At 33.9% G+C, this 16,148-nt stretch overlaps 2 protein-coding genes, 1 long non-coding RNA gene and 2 pseudogenes across 5 annotated transcripts; all 5 read right to left on the minus strand.

Annotated features, from left to right (window-relative positions):
- Positions 1-543: 543 nt before the first annotated feature.
- LOC146925500 (uncharacterized) lies at positions 544-1,484 on the minus strand. Its single transcript, XM_085710429.1, has one exon. The coding sequence runs from the start codon at positions 1,444-1,446 to the stop codon at positions 739-741; it is 708 nt and encodes a 235-aa protein (XP_085566555.1). The 5' UTR covers positions 1,447-1,484; the 3' UTR covers positions 544-738.
- Positions 1,485-2,682: 1,198 nt separating this feature from the next.
- Positions 2,683-3,410, minus strand: LOC146925501 (uncharacterized; annotated as a pseudogene).
- Positions 3,411-5,571: 2,161 nt separating this feature from the next.
- Positions 5,572-8,439, minus strand: LOC146925502 (uncharacterized). Of its 3 annotated transcripts, XR_015010535.1 has the most exons (4): positions 7,970-8,439; positions 7,497-7,558; positions 7,344-7,407; positions 5,572-6,555 (listed from the first exon to the last, which is right to left on the minus strand). It is a non-coding gene; the product is annotated as an uncharacterized LOC146925502 (long non-coding RNA). The 3 variants fall into 3 exon arrangements; XR_015010536.1 differs by lacking the exon at positions 7,344-7,407; XR_015010537.1 differs by lacking the exon at positions 7,344-7,407 and having other exon boundaries at positions 7,456-7,558.
- A 1,890-nt stretch (positions 8,440-10,329) lies between these two features.
- Positions 10,330-11,840, minus strand: LOC146925503 (lysine-specific demethylase JMJ26-like). Its single transcript, XM_085710430.1, has 3 exons — positions 11,537-11,840; positions 11,393-11,456; positions 10,330-11,306 (listed from the first exon to the last, which is right to left on the minus strand). Exons 1-3 carry the CDS (start codon positions 11,670-11,672, stop codon positions 10,889-10,891), a joined length of 618 nt encoding a protein of 205 aa, XP_085566556.1. The 5' UTR covers positions 11,673-11,840; the 3' UTR covers positions 10,330-10,888.
- A 65-nt stretch (positions 11,841-11,905) lies between these two features.
- On the minus strand, positions 11,906-12,520 carry LOC146925504 (uncharacterized; annotated as a pseudogene).
- Between the last annotated feature and the right edge of the window lie 3,628 nt (positions 12,521-16,148).

Raw genomic sequence — 16,148 nt, forward strand, 5'->3', positions numbered from 1 at the left:
GTCCTTAACATTATTTTATAACTTGACTACCAACACAATTCTATCGACATCCTTCGCCAACAACTCAAATAAACGTAGGACTTTTCCACTCATTTTTTGTTAGAGTGATCTAAACTGATTATGAACCAAAATATGTCGTTGGGATGTTATGTCTTTGTCATAGAAAAACTTGACATAATATGGCTCTGCTTAGACTCAAGGGCGGATCTGGCTTCACAATATTAGTGGTAGGGTCAACGACAGAAAAATACAAGCCCACATTTTTGAATTCAGAATGTAATTTTAATAAGTTCCCATAAAAATCAAAATGGTAGGGTCAGGGCATTGATTTCGTTGAGCTTGTTATAAAGACTTTGAGTCAATTAAGAAATTGCTAGGTGTGTTGTTTGTGAACACAACAAGGGGCCTGGTCCCCACCTTATCGAGGTCGATCAATTCGTACCAGTCTATTTCATTCACAACTTGTAATAATGTTTTTAGCTAAAACATAATTTTAACCATTAAGTTTTTATTCTGACATTTGTAAAAAAAAAAAAATAGTAGTTTGGATACCATTATTCTTTAATATATTAGTGATCTCAGTTTTCCATTGGACCACATTCTTTATAGCACACAACAAAACATACGTATAAAGTCTGGTATAAACAATCATGTAGGAAAGATAAATATTTAATTCCTACAAGCCAAAGTGAAAATTCTAAGTGTCCTAAACTCTGAGAAAGCTATTCTAATAATCATTTAATTAACAAGCACTAGTGATTTCTGATCATAATCAAAATAAAATCTATTCTCAGCTCTTGAATCAGAACAGAAACCAGCTTTCATTTTTTTGATAAAATCCTCACATTTCTTGTTCAGTTTCTCTGTCTCATCTTCATCAATTATCATAAGAGCATTTCCCTCTTTTTCTACTTCTTCTTCTGCTTCAATATTCACACTTTCTTGTTCCACTATCACGAAACTCTTCACTTCTTCATTTTCTTCTATTTGGGATTCACTTTCCATAAGAGCATTTCCCTCTTCTTTTCCTTCATCTTCTTCTGCTTCAATAACCACATTTTCTGGTTTCACTATCATCAAACTATTTTCTTCTTCTTGGTATTCACTTTCCATAACGTTATCACCATAAGTTGGTTCTGTAATCTCTGATTCTAATATGTAAAATTCGAACCGGTTACTCTTCTCGCTGTCGAGGACATGTTCAATGTTTTGATGAGTGGTTGATGAAGAGGGACTGATTATACTTGAATATAATGCAATAAAAGCAAGAAGGATATTACAGAGAAGGAACATGTAACTCTTGTCAATGATGTAGCTAAAGAATTGCATAAGGAATGGCTTCAAGGACTGAGAGAGTAAAGGAAGCAAAGAAAAAAGAGCACATAACAGAGAAAAAGAGAACAAAAACTTGAGATTGTGAGATTGAAACAGCTTGAAAGAATCCATGTCTTATGTTGTTTTAACCTTAAATTGAATAGAATAGAATATGCTGTGACATGTCTTGCTGCTATATATAAGTGAAAGGTAGGTGTGAAAATGAACGTGTGGGCCCATAGAAATTACTTGGAAAATGTCTCTCACAATCTTGATGACTTAGATTGGGTGAAAAGGAACATGTGGGCCCGAAGAAATTACTTGGAAAATATCTCTCACAATTTTGATGAATTTGATTGGGGGACAATATCCCAAGTCAGTCAACTAGCTTTTTTCAATAATTTAAACATATAATAATAAACCGAGTGAAAAAAGATCCCAAGTCAGTCAACTAGCAATTTTTAATCATTTAATTAAAATCATAAGGCAAGAATGTTGATGAAAAAAGTTGAATGTCTTTTGTTTAAAATCATACTCCCTCCGGTTCTTATTATAAGAAAAAGTTGACTTTTTAGGTTCATTGTGTAAGTGATGTATCTAGTCTATATTTATAACAAGATACATTAATTATTCTATGAACCAAAAAAGTCAACTGTTTCTTATAATAAGGACCGGAGGGAGTATATGTTTATCATAAAGAAGTTAAAATTTCAATTGCGCGTGAAAAGTTTTAAAGTATCAAATTGTAACTACCAATTGTATTCACTAATCAGCCTATTAAGCACCCTTAAAAACATCAATCTATTAAGCAAACTAGAACTAGCCTAAACATGTGCGCCTTTCTAAGATCTTCTGTACATGGTTTGCCTATTAATTTAAAGATTCAAATTTGTTGAAATACCACCTAAAATTCTTTCAAGATGAAAAATAAGTGTATGAGACCTTTTTTTTTGGTTCATCCACATGCAAGTTTTTTTTGTTCATCTATATGCAAGTCAAGATTTGGAATGACAGCGAACGGTGGTGAAGTCCAAAGAGCAATTTTGCGAGATAAATTAAATTGGCACTACAAACACAATATATTTTGCGAGATAAGCTCGTATTCTTTCTAAAAGACCACAAGTAGAGAATCAGATAAAAATAATAATAGTATTATACTTGTGGTCTTTTAGAAAGAATACGAGCTTATTTTTATCTAATTAGAGGAATATTACTATTGACTATTAGTATATTGTTAGCGGAATATTAGTCAATAGGTACACTACAAACTATTAAAAATATTTCCTACTCTAGTCAAATTATTGGGAAGCAAAAAGGAAATAGGTCGAAACGCAAAGACCACAAGTAACATTGTGTACAATATGTAAGTTACTCAACTAGAGAATAATCTATTTCAGATCGTAGATGTCTAAAATACCAATCAAACATGAAGGAAATTGTTCCATCATGAAGAGTTGGAAGCGTAATGCATTTTTGCAATTTTTCTTTATCATCCCCTGAATACACGCAACATTTTGTAGAGAAAAAACTGTTGACATACAGAGTTACTCTCATATTCCCACCTGCTTGGGTTGCTCAATGCATAACAACTTCCCGGCATCATATTCGCAGCACTAAGTAATGCAATGTCGCCTAAAGTTTCCAGTTTGACATAACTCATGGTTGAGAAGTCTATCTTGTACACTTTCAATATTGTGCTCAACATTAAATCAACCACTAAAAGTTGCTCATCACAATTAACCAAACCTAAGATACATGTAAAGTGGTGAATTAGGAGTACTCTTCAGTTTTAGAAATCTAATATTTGCAGAGTTCATGCTAAGTACCCCTATGTTGGCTTTATTAGTGATAACATATATTATATTATGCAAAAGCACAGAGTCAACAACCGCTCCTAAATTTTCCTTGGTCGAATAAGTAACCCAACCACAACTTCTAGTAGAATGATAGACATGCAAACGACTTTTGCATAAAATCACCAAGACAAATTCCTCAGAACAGTTATCAAAAGCAAGCAAGGCACAATCAATTAAGATATAGTTGCTTTCAAAGTTAGGGGCATTGATTAACTTCTTTATTCTTGTAAATGGGTTGATTTACAGGAAATGATAATATTAGGTGATGATATCAAGCACATCCACAGGAAGTTGACAACTCTCTTCTACTATCTTCACCTTTTTCGCTTTGTATCACAACAATGACAATATTAGGTGATTTCTAAAAAATATGCTTTTTTATTCATCTTTGAAACATAAGATATTTGATTGTTTATGTGACAATAATACAATGAAAAACAATAGAGGTTAATTATTGAAGGGCTAAAAACTAACAGATAAAACCATTTAATCTAAAAATGTAGATTAAAATAATTCAAATTTAGATTTAAAAAACTGTAGAAATTTTTAACAAAACACTGTTAATGGGTTTTATAAAAATGAGGGAAACGAGATGAAGAGGAATAATATGAGATTTTTGGTAGAGAAGAATGCTTCCTCTTGTTCTTAGAAAAAGTATGTAGGGTGGAGTCAAACAAAAAAAGGGGTAAAATAGGCACTTTCTATAATTTGTTGGGTAAAAGATTAAATGTAGGGGTGTATGGTATAATGTTGTTACTCTAATTTATGTCTTTATGTAGTTTCGGGTCTAAGCAATACTTGTAAAAAAAGTTGTTATTTCATTTTCACTTTCCAATTTAAGTAATCGTGTTACTGTATATTTATTTGTTATCCATTCATTTTGTTCAGTCAATTAGAGCTTTGGCTCTAACTAGCATGTAAAATATTCCTACAAGATTTAACCTTTTAAGTTCGCTTATTTTTTTGTTAGAGTGATAAACTTATTAAGTAGTAGTACTTAGATCTATTGGTACGATTTTATTGTCGATGAAAGATAAAGCCAAGTCCACACTTTTGAATAGTTGAAAACGTAACTTCCCTTAAAAATCAAAATGGTAGGTCAGGGCGTTGATTTCGTTGGGCTTGTTATAACGACTTTGAGTCAACTAGACCTTGCACCCGTGCTGCCGCACGGGTCATATCGATTGCAAACGAAACATGCTATTACGTTTCAAATGAATAATTTTTTGGTTCCAAAAACAATGTTAAAAATAATAATACACGTTATAAGTAACAAAAATTCAAATAGAACATTCAAATAAATAGAAAATAATGTAAACGTAGTAGACAAAAACGAAGTTTAATAGCACAATTATAACTTATAATTTTAATGTCATCATTTTGAGTATAAATATTCATTCGGTTTTATCATTACAAATTACAGAATGCTTCCAATTTATTTACTAAATTGCAGCGAGGTACAAAACAAATAATTTCAATAATCAGCATACATCTGTCATGTTAATAAATTATGCAGAATATACAAAATGCTTCCAACCATACCTGAAACTGATTCACACATAAAAGGCTGATGAGTCTCATTGTTGCTCCTACGTTTATGTGGATTATGGAGCTGATAAGGGGTTCCATTCTCGTCCAGTAATATACAGCCTATACGACTTGTTAAAACAAACTTTCCAGGAGCAACCGGGGAAATCCGAGTTAGGTGGGATTTTGTAGCAACATTCGTGTGAATAACTTCATTGAATCATATAACTTCATTGAATGCCGCGTGCAAGGAACACTAATTAGCATGTGTCAATAAATTGTGTTGCTTTCCAATGTGAATAAAAAATATAATGTGCATTTAGTACCGTACAACATAGTTTGTCCTCATTGCACTTCTCCCAGTCACTGGCATTCAGTTTGGTGTAACTGAACATGTGAATTCACGTGCACATAGATGATATTTTATTTAATCCTTGGGTACAATTGGTTAAAATGAACATATCAAAGTGTTTGTTAGTCATTTTTACCTATACATCAGTTGTAATTCAATAGCAAAACTATCATATTAGTTCCTGATTTTGCAAAGCTAAACAGATATGGGTAAAGACATGAGTTAAACTGTCATGTGACACAATGTACAAAAAGCTTAATAATCATTGCACAATGTACTGACGCAAAAAAAGCTTCAAAATGAATGTTCACCGCAATTTAGGATATTAGGCGGACTTCACTCATATGAAACATGAATGAAGTTAATTGAATAAGAGCAATGCTATTTAGTGGGAAAGAAAACACAGCGATATTGTCAGGTTGAACACTTTCATTCGTGTTCAAGTTTTAGACCTCTCAACCGTGGATGTGAGTTTTAGCTACAAATAAAACAATATAAATAAAAAATAGTTAAATGCATGTATAATCCTTAAAAATAATTTCATATATGTACTCATGATATTGCAATTTTTTCAATCTTAAACTACTGCCATTTCTAATCAATTTTTTCTTTTCTGAAAAAATTGAAATCCTAAATTACTACCATTTCTAAGCTGCAACGAAGTAACTGTGGAATCTGGCATCCATTCTAAATTACAAATAATAATGCTTTTCAATAGTCTTGCTTTATGGTTGCTGCTCTCAATCATATAGCAGGGTTGCTCCATAATTCGATATAAATTTAAAATCACAATCAAAAAGTTTGATTAAACACAATTATCAACAATGAGAGTTTTGAATTATCAACTATGAGATCTATAAGCTTATATTTTAAGTATCAAAATGAACACGTCAAGATAGCCAATATTTAAAAGCATAAAAAGACATAGAAATGATTTCCATTGATATGATACTAATAGAATATATAAGGATTTTGAATAAGGATAAGAATTTAATAGCATGTTTACAATAGAAATCCATGTATCATATATGCAATGTATACTCATTAAGAAAACAAATGCACATCTACAATAGCAAAATTGTGTACTATAAGCAAATTTCGGATATCTGCTGTACATTTACAAAAATAATCTACATAACGACATAGAAAAGGAGACCAAATTAAAACATAAAATAATGTTTTAAAAAAAGACAGATCACATAACTAAATGATATGAAGACATATTAGCTAATGTTTTGCTAGCATTCTTTCCATCCAACTTAAGCTCCATAATTGCAAGACATACAAATGGCATAATAATATGTACCTTCCCATAATTGCAAGATATGGCTCCATAGCAGCAGCACTTACTAAGCTCAACATGTGATAGTGATGCGGCAGATTTGAAGAATATACCGTTGAAATTATCTGCCCGCAGCTGTACAGCCTCAATTGCGCATCCTAGTACCTGTGTTGCAGCCATATTGATGTAGAAATAGTGCAACCGGACAGCCTCCATCGCCCATCCTAGTACAGGTGTTGTTGCCATATTGATGTAGAAATAGGACAGTCCAAAAATAGATATAGATTAAAAAATAACAATTCAATTTGTTGGTGAATTAGGATAAATATAGAACAAATGTACTCTTCTAAAACTTTTAGGGGATATGAATGTACCTTAAATTAAATTCTACATAAATAATAAGAAATGAAAGAAAAAAAAAAGCTCCAATGTCAAGAGAAATGACAATGGAAATTTGAGCAGGAAAACAATCCTTCAGTTTCGACTCAAATTTTGAATATACGATATATTAGATACCATCTTAAAACTGTCCCGACCAATTCAAGAAGGCTTACAGAATCAATCAATCACTGTATATAACTAAAATGGCCAACTCTCAAACATTTTGTAAATATAAATCCAGACTTTGTAAATATAAATCCAGAACAACGTATCATTATAAGTGATCAGTTATAAATAGTAGCATGCTTTGAAAAAAGATTTACCCTTATCTCTAAATCCATGTATTTGAAAGCGCGCAATTAATTTGTAGGACTCAAAAATAAAAACCTAAAGAAATATAAACACTAACAGTGTACATCTCAAAAATAATAACCTCAATTACATCATGCACTTCATAAGCCATTTTGCTGGGTTTTTGCAAAATAATAACATCAAAGCATTTCATTTTCAATAATATAAATGTAGTCTATAAATCAATGAATGTGACTTAAATACCTAATTAGATCCGCCATGAATAAATTCAGACAAATTTCTTGAATCACATGATTAAGAAAAAGGGTTATCATCTCACCCTTATGTGGAAAATAGTGACTCATTGTGGTTTTGATAAACTCACCGAGCAAACTCTAAATAAGCTTCAATAGAAAATATACACGATATTAATAAAACATATGAAACCATACAATTGCAACAACTTATCAGAAACTTTCATCAGAGATAATACCTTAGGTGCAAGCAGCTCGAACCTTAAGCAACAACGGCGTCGACACCAGACTTTTAGCACCACTGCAAAAAAATGAAAAACAAAAACAAAGAACCCACAAATCTTAATCGATTGCAAAACAAAAAACTCCAAAAAAACATATAAACTTCGAAACAATGAATGGTGAGAAATAAGAGAAGATGAAAGTGAGGGGTGAAACTGAGAATGAAACCCAATGGTTTTCATTCATTTGGCTTTGATGTAGAGGGTGAGGCTTCTGCTGAGTTCTTGAGGTCAAATAGAACAACAAAATTAGTGGATCCTATTCAATCAACTATGACCCTATTCTCATCAGAGACCCAAATCTGATTGTGTTGTGAACCTAATTGCAAATTTATTACCAATAATGAATGGAATTGAAGAAACAACTGAGAGGTGGAGAGTGATTAGACTAAAAACACAATTCAATTTATAGAAAGGGAAAAAGCGATTACCTTGAGAGAAACTTTGCAAAATTAGCAAATTAGAACAGTGATGGAAGGGAGCATTGAGCATAATGGATGTCTTAGATTCAGCAACAGGAGAAGCTTTGTTGATGAAGGGAGAGAGCAATGATGGGAGCCTCCACTTGAGATTGCAAATTTCCATGGCTTATTTCTCTTTTTCCGGAGTGGCAGGTTTCTGGCATGAGAGAGAGAGAGAGAGAGAGAGAGAGAGAGAGAGAGAGAGAGAGAGGGAGTGAGTTTGAGTGGAAATAGATTGGGAGAAAAGGAAGAAGAAAGTAGCGCACGGGGAGAGAAAGAGAAGGAGTCTGAGTGAGTTCTGGCATGAGAGAGATTTTTTTTGACAAAAGTATGAGACCTGATTGAAACCTGAGTCATTGGTTTATTTACTGCATTGGAAACACGCAAGACATTATAAGAGATGGAATGGAGAGAGTTTGAGGCTGTTTGAGCACTTTCCAATGAGAAAATGGCATTAAATGAGTACACATGTAAGGATTCGGCGGCCTATGGTAATGTAAACAAAATTTGAATTTTGAATTTGACATTAAATGAGTTAGTAAACACATTTTTCCCGCTCAAATGCTAGGATTAGGGTTTGCAAGTTTTGTTTACATTGTAGCTTAGGATTATATAATAAGGATTAAGAAATTTCTAGGTAAGTTATTCGTGAATACAGCAAGTCAACTCCAATCAAACTGATTAACAAGTCCTATTCTTCACGCTGCTAGCTAGTCTATTTTATTCATAACTTGTAACAAACATAATTTTAGCCTCTCATTTTTAAATATGAAATTTTAATCATGTAGAAAAGATAAACATTTAATTCCTTTAAGCAAAAATGAAAACTCTAGGTGTTCTGAAATTTGAGAAAGTTAAGGTCAGATTATACTAATAATAGGATTATACTAATAATAAATTAATTTACAAGCACAAGTGATTTTTGATTCTGATCATAATCAAAATAAAATCTATTCTCAGCTCTTGAATCATAATAGAAAGTAGCTTTCATCTTTTTGATAAAATCCTCACATTTCTTGTTTAATTCCTCTGTTTCATCTTCATCATTTACCATAAGAGCATTTCCTTCTTCTTCTTCTACTTCTTCTTCTTCAACTTTTTCTGGTTCAATAACCACATTTTCTGGTTCCACCATCATCAAACTCTTTTCTTCTTCTTGGGATTCACTTTCCATAACATTATCACCATAAATTGATTCTGTAATCTCTGATTCTGGTATGTAAAATTCGAACCGGTTACTCTTCTCGCTGTCGAGGACATGTTCAATGCTTTCACGAGTGGTTAATGAAGAGGGATTGATAATACTTGAATATAGAGCTGTCAAAACGGGCGGCCCGACCCGTTTAGGCCCGGCCCGATCGAACGACGGGTTTTTTAGGACCGGGCTAAAAAGTCCGGTTTAAATATGGGCTGGAATAATTGAGCCCGAGCCCGGCCCTATACGGGCTCCCGGGCTAATGGGCCAGCCCGGCCCGCATGTATCTAGTTTTTGTTTTTATTTTTTCATTCTTTTCTTTTTAAGAAACTTATTTTTTTTTCATTCTTGTTATATTTCATGGATTAATAAGTTTTCATCTTATTTTTTTCTTCCTATTTATATGTTCTAATTTGATTCAATTTGGTATAGCTAATGGGATTAGAGGAGTGTTATGAAAAGGATTAATTTGGTATAGCTAATTTGGTATAGCAGAAGGATGAATATGGAGGCTCACTTGGATTACATCTACACCCAACACCATAAACCTTGAATCAATTTCACTTTTAGACTCTAGTGTTTTAAAGTAAGCACATTCATGGTCATGGGATTCCAGTGCTTCCAACTGTGTACTTATTTGCCTAAAGAAATACTACGTGCTTCCAACTGGAAATATTTTTGCCATGCGTGAAATGTTTAGCTGTGTTTCTCCGCCAGACAGCTGTGGAGTTAAGTTTGATAGAAATAAATAGATTACAATATAAATGGCAACAAGATACAAAAAAAAAAAAATTGTATTTTTTGGCGGGCTGGCGGGCCGCCCGGAGCCCGAACGGGCCAGCCCTAACGGACTACTGGCTTTTTCGGGCCGGGCTAAAAAGTCCTGAAAAAATTCGAGCTGCAATTATTCGGCCCAGGCCCTACATTTTATTCGGGCTTTCGGGCCGGCCCGTACGGCCCGGCCCCTTTTGACAGTTCTACTTGAATATAATGCTATAAAAGCAAGAATGATATTGCAAAGAAGGAACATGTAACTCTTGTCAATGGTGTAGTAGCTGCTAAAGAATTGCACAAGGAATGGCTTAAAGGACTGACAGAATAAAGGAAGCAAAAACAGTGAAAAAGAGAACAGAAATTTGAGATTGTGAGAATGAAACAGCTTCAAAGAATCCATGTCTTATGTTGCTTGAACCTTAAACCTTAAACCATGAAAATGCAATGACATGTCTTGCATTGCTGCTATATATGGTGAAAGGTAGGTGTTAAAAAATTCAACAAGTTTCACACAATGAATAGATTGAGATATCAAACAAACCTCACACCAATCTAAGATATTAACTGCCTTCACATCCAAAACTTCATCGTATTTGGAATTGGTTTTTTGACGCTCACACCAATCTAAGCAATTAACTGCCTTCACATCCAAAACATCATCGTATTTGGAATTGGTTTTATGACGGAATGCATGCCACATGACTAGTGGTTCCCAGCTTAAACCATATGAACATTCAAGTACATTGCTGACAATTACAGGCTCCCCTTTGAAAATGTTTTAAATCTCCATGGTGTAGATCTACAGCCCTAGGACAGTATAAAAATTTGTCACTTGAATCTTCATGAAAAGCTGCCTTCCTTGTGTTATTGTGTATATCATCGACGTTACTAACAGGTTTCAAGCAAGAACACCTATTATCTCAAGTCTCCTCTACATCTTGAAGCTTTATTGTTTCTGCAAGTTTGTTTGCTTTACATACTAAATCGGGGATGCAATTCTCAGGAAGTCTCCTTCTCAGTTCAAGGAAACCATGATGACATTCATTACCGGCTTTTGGACAGGGAATGCTACCATCACCGTTTGAATGCCACCCAGATCTTGACAACTCACGAGTCGTAGACTCATCCTCAGCCTGTGATACATTTTCTTTAACCTGTTTTTCTTCATTTCCACCATGTAGATAATCACGACCTCGGAAAATATACTCGAGCTCAATTGGATCTGGACCACCTAGAAGCTTCCCACCACGGAGCTTGCAACAACAGAGGAGACAAACGTTAAAAGGGCATTTTGTACAGCTTCTGTGGTAGTCAAATATTGATGTTTTGCAGTTGTCACTACAAAAAGTGTGAAGTCAACATTGTCACTATATAGCATAGATAAGTAAAGGAAACATTGATTAATATACCAAATAAGTTCTTACCAGAACACACGCACATCTTTCGAACAATCTGCCAGTTTTATATTTAGCGTTGAGAGTGAGAGGCCTATAATTCACATCCCAAAATCAAATTATAGAATGAAAAATATATAAAACTAAAAATGATCTTTGACTATAAAGGAATACCTTGTATCTTGGCTTCTCTTTTCTTCTCAATCATTTGTTCTTCGTCCAACCGTCTTAAATGTGGAAGAAGTCCTTTCAGTATATACTTAGAGAACTCAACTTCCTCATCGTTGTTGGTTTCGACCTTATGCTTCATTTTTATAGTAAACCAGATGGATACATTTCAAATATACAATACAGAAAAATCATAAGAATAGTTAATCTAGAAGGGAGGATCACCGACATTAATGAGTTTGAAAGATCGTAAGCATGCTTTACAATTGCAATTATTACAGCACACAGAACATGCATCGGAAACATCGCTCTCTTTCAATTTAGGATACCTTAACAAGACACAACAAGAAAACATAATTTGATATCAATATTTCATCAACCTAAATCCAAACATGTAATCTGTGCAATAGAACCAACCGACACAATATGAAGCGAGTTAAACAAAATGAAACAGAAGTTAAGGATGTTGTACCGATTCTTTAAACAGGCTATGCAATATCTTCTTTGTTTGCATTATGTGCATCTTATAACCCTGCCCTTATCACTTCTTTTACGTTGATGGCACGCCTAGGATTCCTCTGAACTTAATTTGGTATTACGTTTCTTGTGAACTTGTGGAACCTCATTTTCGGTGGTTTCCTTCTTCGTTTTTCTCTTTCTGCCGCATTTCTTTCTCTCCGGTTGAAACGATGAAGAGCCTCCCGCTTCCATGTCTCTTTCTTCCTTTTTTCTACTTCTTAAAAATGCTTCTTCATACATCTTCCTCTTATGAATTTCTGCAAAACTATTTCTTCCGCGTTTCATTATCACCATAGCAGCTTTAACAGAGGAAGAATCCTTAGCTGCCATTTCATCGACGGTCAACAGCAACTCCACCGTATTGGCGCCAACATTCATAGCTTGTTTTTCTCGATCAGGAACAGATTCTTCTGCTGCTGCGGCTGCCACATCATCAGCTTCAACCGAACCTTCATGGTTGATTTTCACTGTATATTAAGTGAACAATGACATTGTCACATATATAGTGAAAATCAAAGTCACACTCACTAGTGAAAATCAAAGTCACACTCCTTTGGGTATGGGACAGTGAGTGTGACTTTGATTTTCACTATATATGTGACAATGTCGGTGTTCTCTTCCTCCGCCATTGAAATGTAGTTGTTCACTATTAATTAGTGATTTGTGATTTAATTAATTACTCGAACATCATCATTTGATTAATTAATTGAAATGTCGTTGTTTACTTTTGCATTGAAATGTCCTTGTCCCCTATTAATTAGAAGATGAAAATGGTGAGGTGAACGAACCATATTTGGGGACAATTGCAAAAGCAAAACTACATTCATTCAAATTGCAAATTGACAGAATATATACATCATTCAACAAACTCATAACATCTAACTAAAAAACATACAGATGCCTACAAATAATACAGTAAAATTAAATATGGCCAAAATATTCATGGTTCCAGATCTGCAATTCAAATCCTTGATTAAATAATTGATCTTTCAATAGAAATTAAATGAACACCGCAACAAGATGGAAAATCAAACAACAACGTACAAGCAACGAACAATACAGCGTCGCACTCAGATGACGAAATCACAAGGCAAAAACCTATATCTATATGAAAATCACTCTTTTAGATTGACATAGAGAGAAAAATAGGAAGAGAGATTATTTAGGGTCAAAATTGATTGAAAACCATCCCCTCAATGAAAAATATGAAAGAAAAAACCTAATGAAAAAAATGGAAGGAAAAACTGAAAAAATTATGGTCAACTTGTTGGAGAGGGAGAAGTTAGAGAGAAAAGAGAACTATTATTTTGTAAGTAGCCATTAAATATTTTATTTTTCTTAAAAAAATTAATTGATGTTTCCATTAAAAATTATTGAATAATTTTACTTGTGAAAATTAAATTCACAACATTGTGAGTAAAGATAACAAAAGGATTATGGATTCGAATCCAGCTTTGGTATGGAGCCGCGTTAAATTTTTTTAGGAAAGGTTTGCCTCCCATTTAGGTATTCACAACGATCGAATGATTAATCTTTGAAGTTACGCGCAGAAGATAGTCGGTTTACACAAAAAATGACAAAAAGATTCATTTTTTTTGATAAAAAAATTTTTCGCAATAGTTTAATGGGTACCCATATTGGTAAAATGATTGGATATTTGAATAGGCATAAAGGTGAAGAAGTGAAAAATTCACCCCATAAAGTACAAAAGGTGAATGCAATGGTATTTTTTTGTCATGTAGCCAGTGACAAGAAATTCACCCAATAAAGTGAACAAGTGAAAAATTCGGTGTTCACACCTTGACTCCTATATATTACATACAATGTCTTATCAGTTAAGTTATGCTCACGGAGGCGATGAAATTGTATTTGTACTCGTTAGTCACGTTGTAAAATTAGCAAAATGTTGTATTACTTTTTTTTTTTTTGTTTGGAAGGAAGCAAAATGTTGTATTACTTAAATGCAAATATTACTAGCATGAAAGAAACACTAACATATTTCATAATATTTGTTTATTTTTTTATTAATGGTTTTGTTGTTTTTTTTTGTTGAGGGAATTGGTTTTGTTGCTAAAGTGAAACTGCGATGTACTAACATTTGTATGTTTAATTCTTTTTTGTGTTGTAATAAGAAGAGAAATCTATTCATGCGTTGTTTGGTTGCGTGATAGTCATTTATTGAGGAAAGTGAACTCAACAATACAAAAAAACAACACAGCGGCTGAAATTATTTTGAGCAGTTTGTAACAGTTGTGCGGAGCTTATGGAAAAGCCGCAACATGCGCGTATAACAAAATGCTACTGAAACATGTCAATCTATTCTTGAACTCGTGAGGTAGCTGCTAATTGGTTGGAGAACATCGAACATCAAGCAGAAGAGTGGCGTGGCAGGGAATGGAGTTGGTACGCATACATCTGAACATATGTTACCTGCCAGAGAGGGTACCATGTTGTCAGTACCACCCTTGTGAAAAAAACCGGGGTTAGGAAGGCTGAAGTGTAATGTAGATGCGTCTGTTTTCGGGTGCATTAAATTGTGTTGGTTATGGAATGTGTATTTGGGATGATACCGGAAACTTTGTTATGCCTAAGACAATGTGGTCGGATCATGTGTGCTCGTCGAATATTAGAGAAGCATTCGGGCTTTCACATGCTATTCATTGGATGCATGATCTACTACATTGAATGAAATCCCAAAGAATTGAGAGATATTTATATGAGGCTGTAAAATTGCAACTCGCTTTAAGCCAGATGAACTCGCTTAAAGCGAGTTGCCTGAAATCCACGCTGCTCCAATGGTTGGCTGCCAAGTAGCACCCTATCCTGTTGAACGCACTTTAAGCTAGATGAACTCGCTCAAAGCGAGTTTGGTTTTGCAATCCTGGGACCTTTCTGTCGTTTTCTCGCTCTAAGCGTGTTTGCTCGCTCCAAGCGAGTTGCTCTTTGCTGGGACTCGCTCCTGGCCAGTTGAAAGCGTGCTGAGAGCCAAACTTTCTGTCCTTTTCTCGCTTTAAGTGAGTTGGCTTGCTCTAAGCGAGTCAGCCTTTGGATTTCTTTGCATCTTTGATGATTTCTTGGTCCTTGCCTGTATTTCCCGCATAAATGGGTAGAATAAGGTAACTGAAGCATAAATGGCATAATTGCATTAAATTGTAGCTTTTCCCTTAAGTAATTTGCAAAACAAATCACTAAAGTGCCTGAATTAACACAAGAAATATATTACTTTTGAGCACTCATCAAACACTTTTGCATGTTTCATCCTATATTGCAATGTTGTTTGAGTTAATTTTGGTGTTGATTGAAGATGACATGAACCATTATTGTCAAAATATGCAAGAAGTAGCAAAGAACTTTGAAAGATGAGGGGTGTATGTAGGATCGAATATAATCAAAATTGTTGCCAAAATTTTAAATTATGTGTTATCTCGCTAAAAATCGAACAAACCCAAACTGCATTGATTTGGTTTGCGCTGTTGTTTTATTTTAAAAGTTAACCGAATCAATCCAAACAACATGCTTTTTTATCTTGCGGTTCATATGACTTTCAACTTCAAAACCAAAACAAACCGCACCGCAGACACCCTTAGGTGAAGTAGCGGCATTATTAGAGGAGTTGAAGTTGGCATCCAATAAAGGTTTTTCGAGTTGTGTTTGGGAGTGATAGTCAAATTTTAGTGAATACAATTTACTCGAATGCTCAAGGCTCGTCTTAATTTAATACTATTGTTTCTAGTATTGTTTCTTGTATTCCATTTCAGTTAAACTTTGAGATCAAGTTTATTAGAAGACAAAAAAATATGACTTCAAGAAACAACTCAGTTAAACTCTAATGATCAAGTTTATTAGAAGACAAAACTCTAAAATTACAACTCTCATACCCTAGTGAGTGTTGTGATTTTAGAGTTTTATTTTATTTCAAAATTAATTCTAAGTAAGTCCATCCAAAAATGATGTTTCCACACGTTTTTATCATTTCCTAAATGAGCTAACCATGACTCAGTATGCTTACTTAGTCAATTAAGCCTTACCTTAATTTTCTCGACTGAAAAAAATGTTTTATTCATGTGGCTATTTTTGTGGAATTAGTGGCATGTTCTCA

Source organism: Medicago sativa, chromosome 5 (genome assembly GCF_051527215.1).
Source record: "Medicago sativa cultivar Bolivia chromosome 5, Bolivia_mono, whole genome shotgun sequence".
NCBI classification, from domain to species: Eukaryota; Viridiplantae; Streptophyta; class Magnoliopsida; order Fabales; family Fabaceae; genus Medicago; species Medicago sativa.

Coding starts and splice junctions, on each gene's coding strand:
- LOC146925503 (XM_085710430.1), bottom strand. CDS start 11,672: ATGAAGCATAAGGTCGAAACCAACAACGATGAGGAAGTTGAGTTCTCT. Junction 11,457..11,536: donor AAGAGAAGCCAAGATACAAG/GTATTCCTTTAT, acceptor TGTGAATTATAG/GCCTCTCACTCTCAACGCTA. Junction 11,307..11,392: donor AAAGATGTGCGTGTGTTCTG/GTAAGAACTTAT, acceptor CACTTTTTGTAG/TGACAACTGCAAAACATCAA.
- LOC146925500 (XM_085710429.1), bottom strand. CDS start 1,446: ATGGATTCTTTCAAGCTGTTTCAATCTCACAATCTCAAGTTTTTGTTC.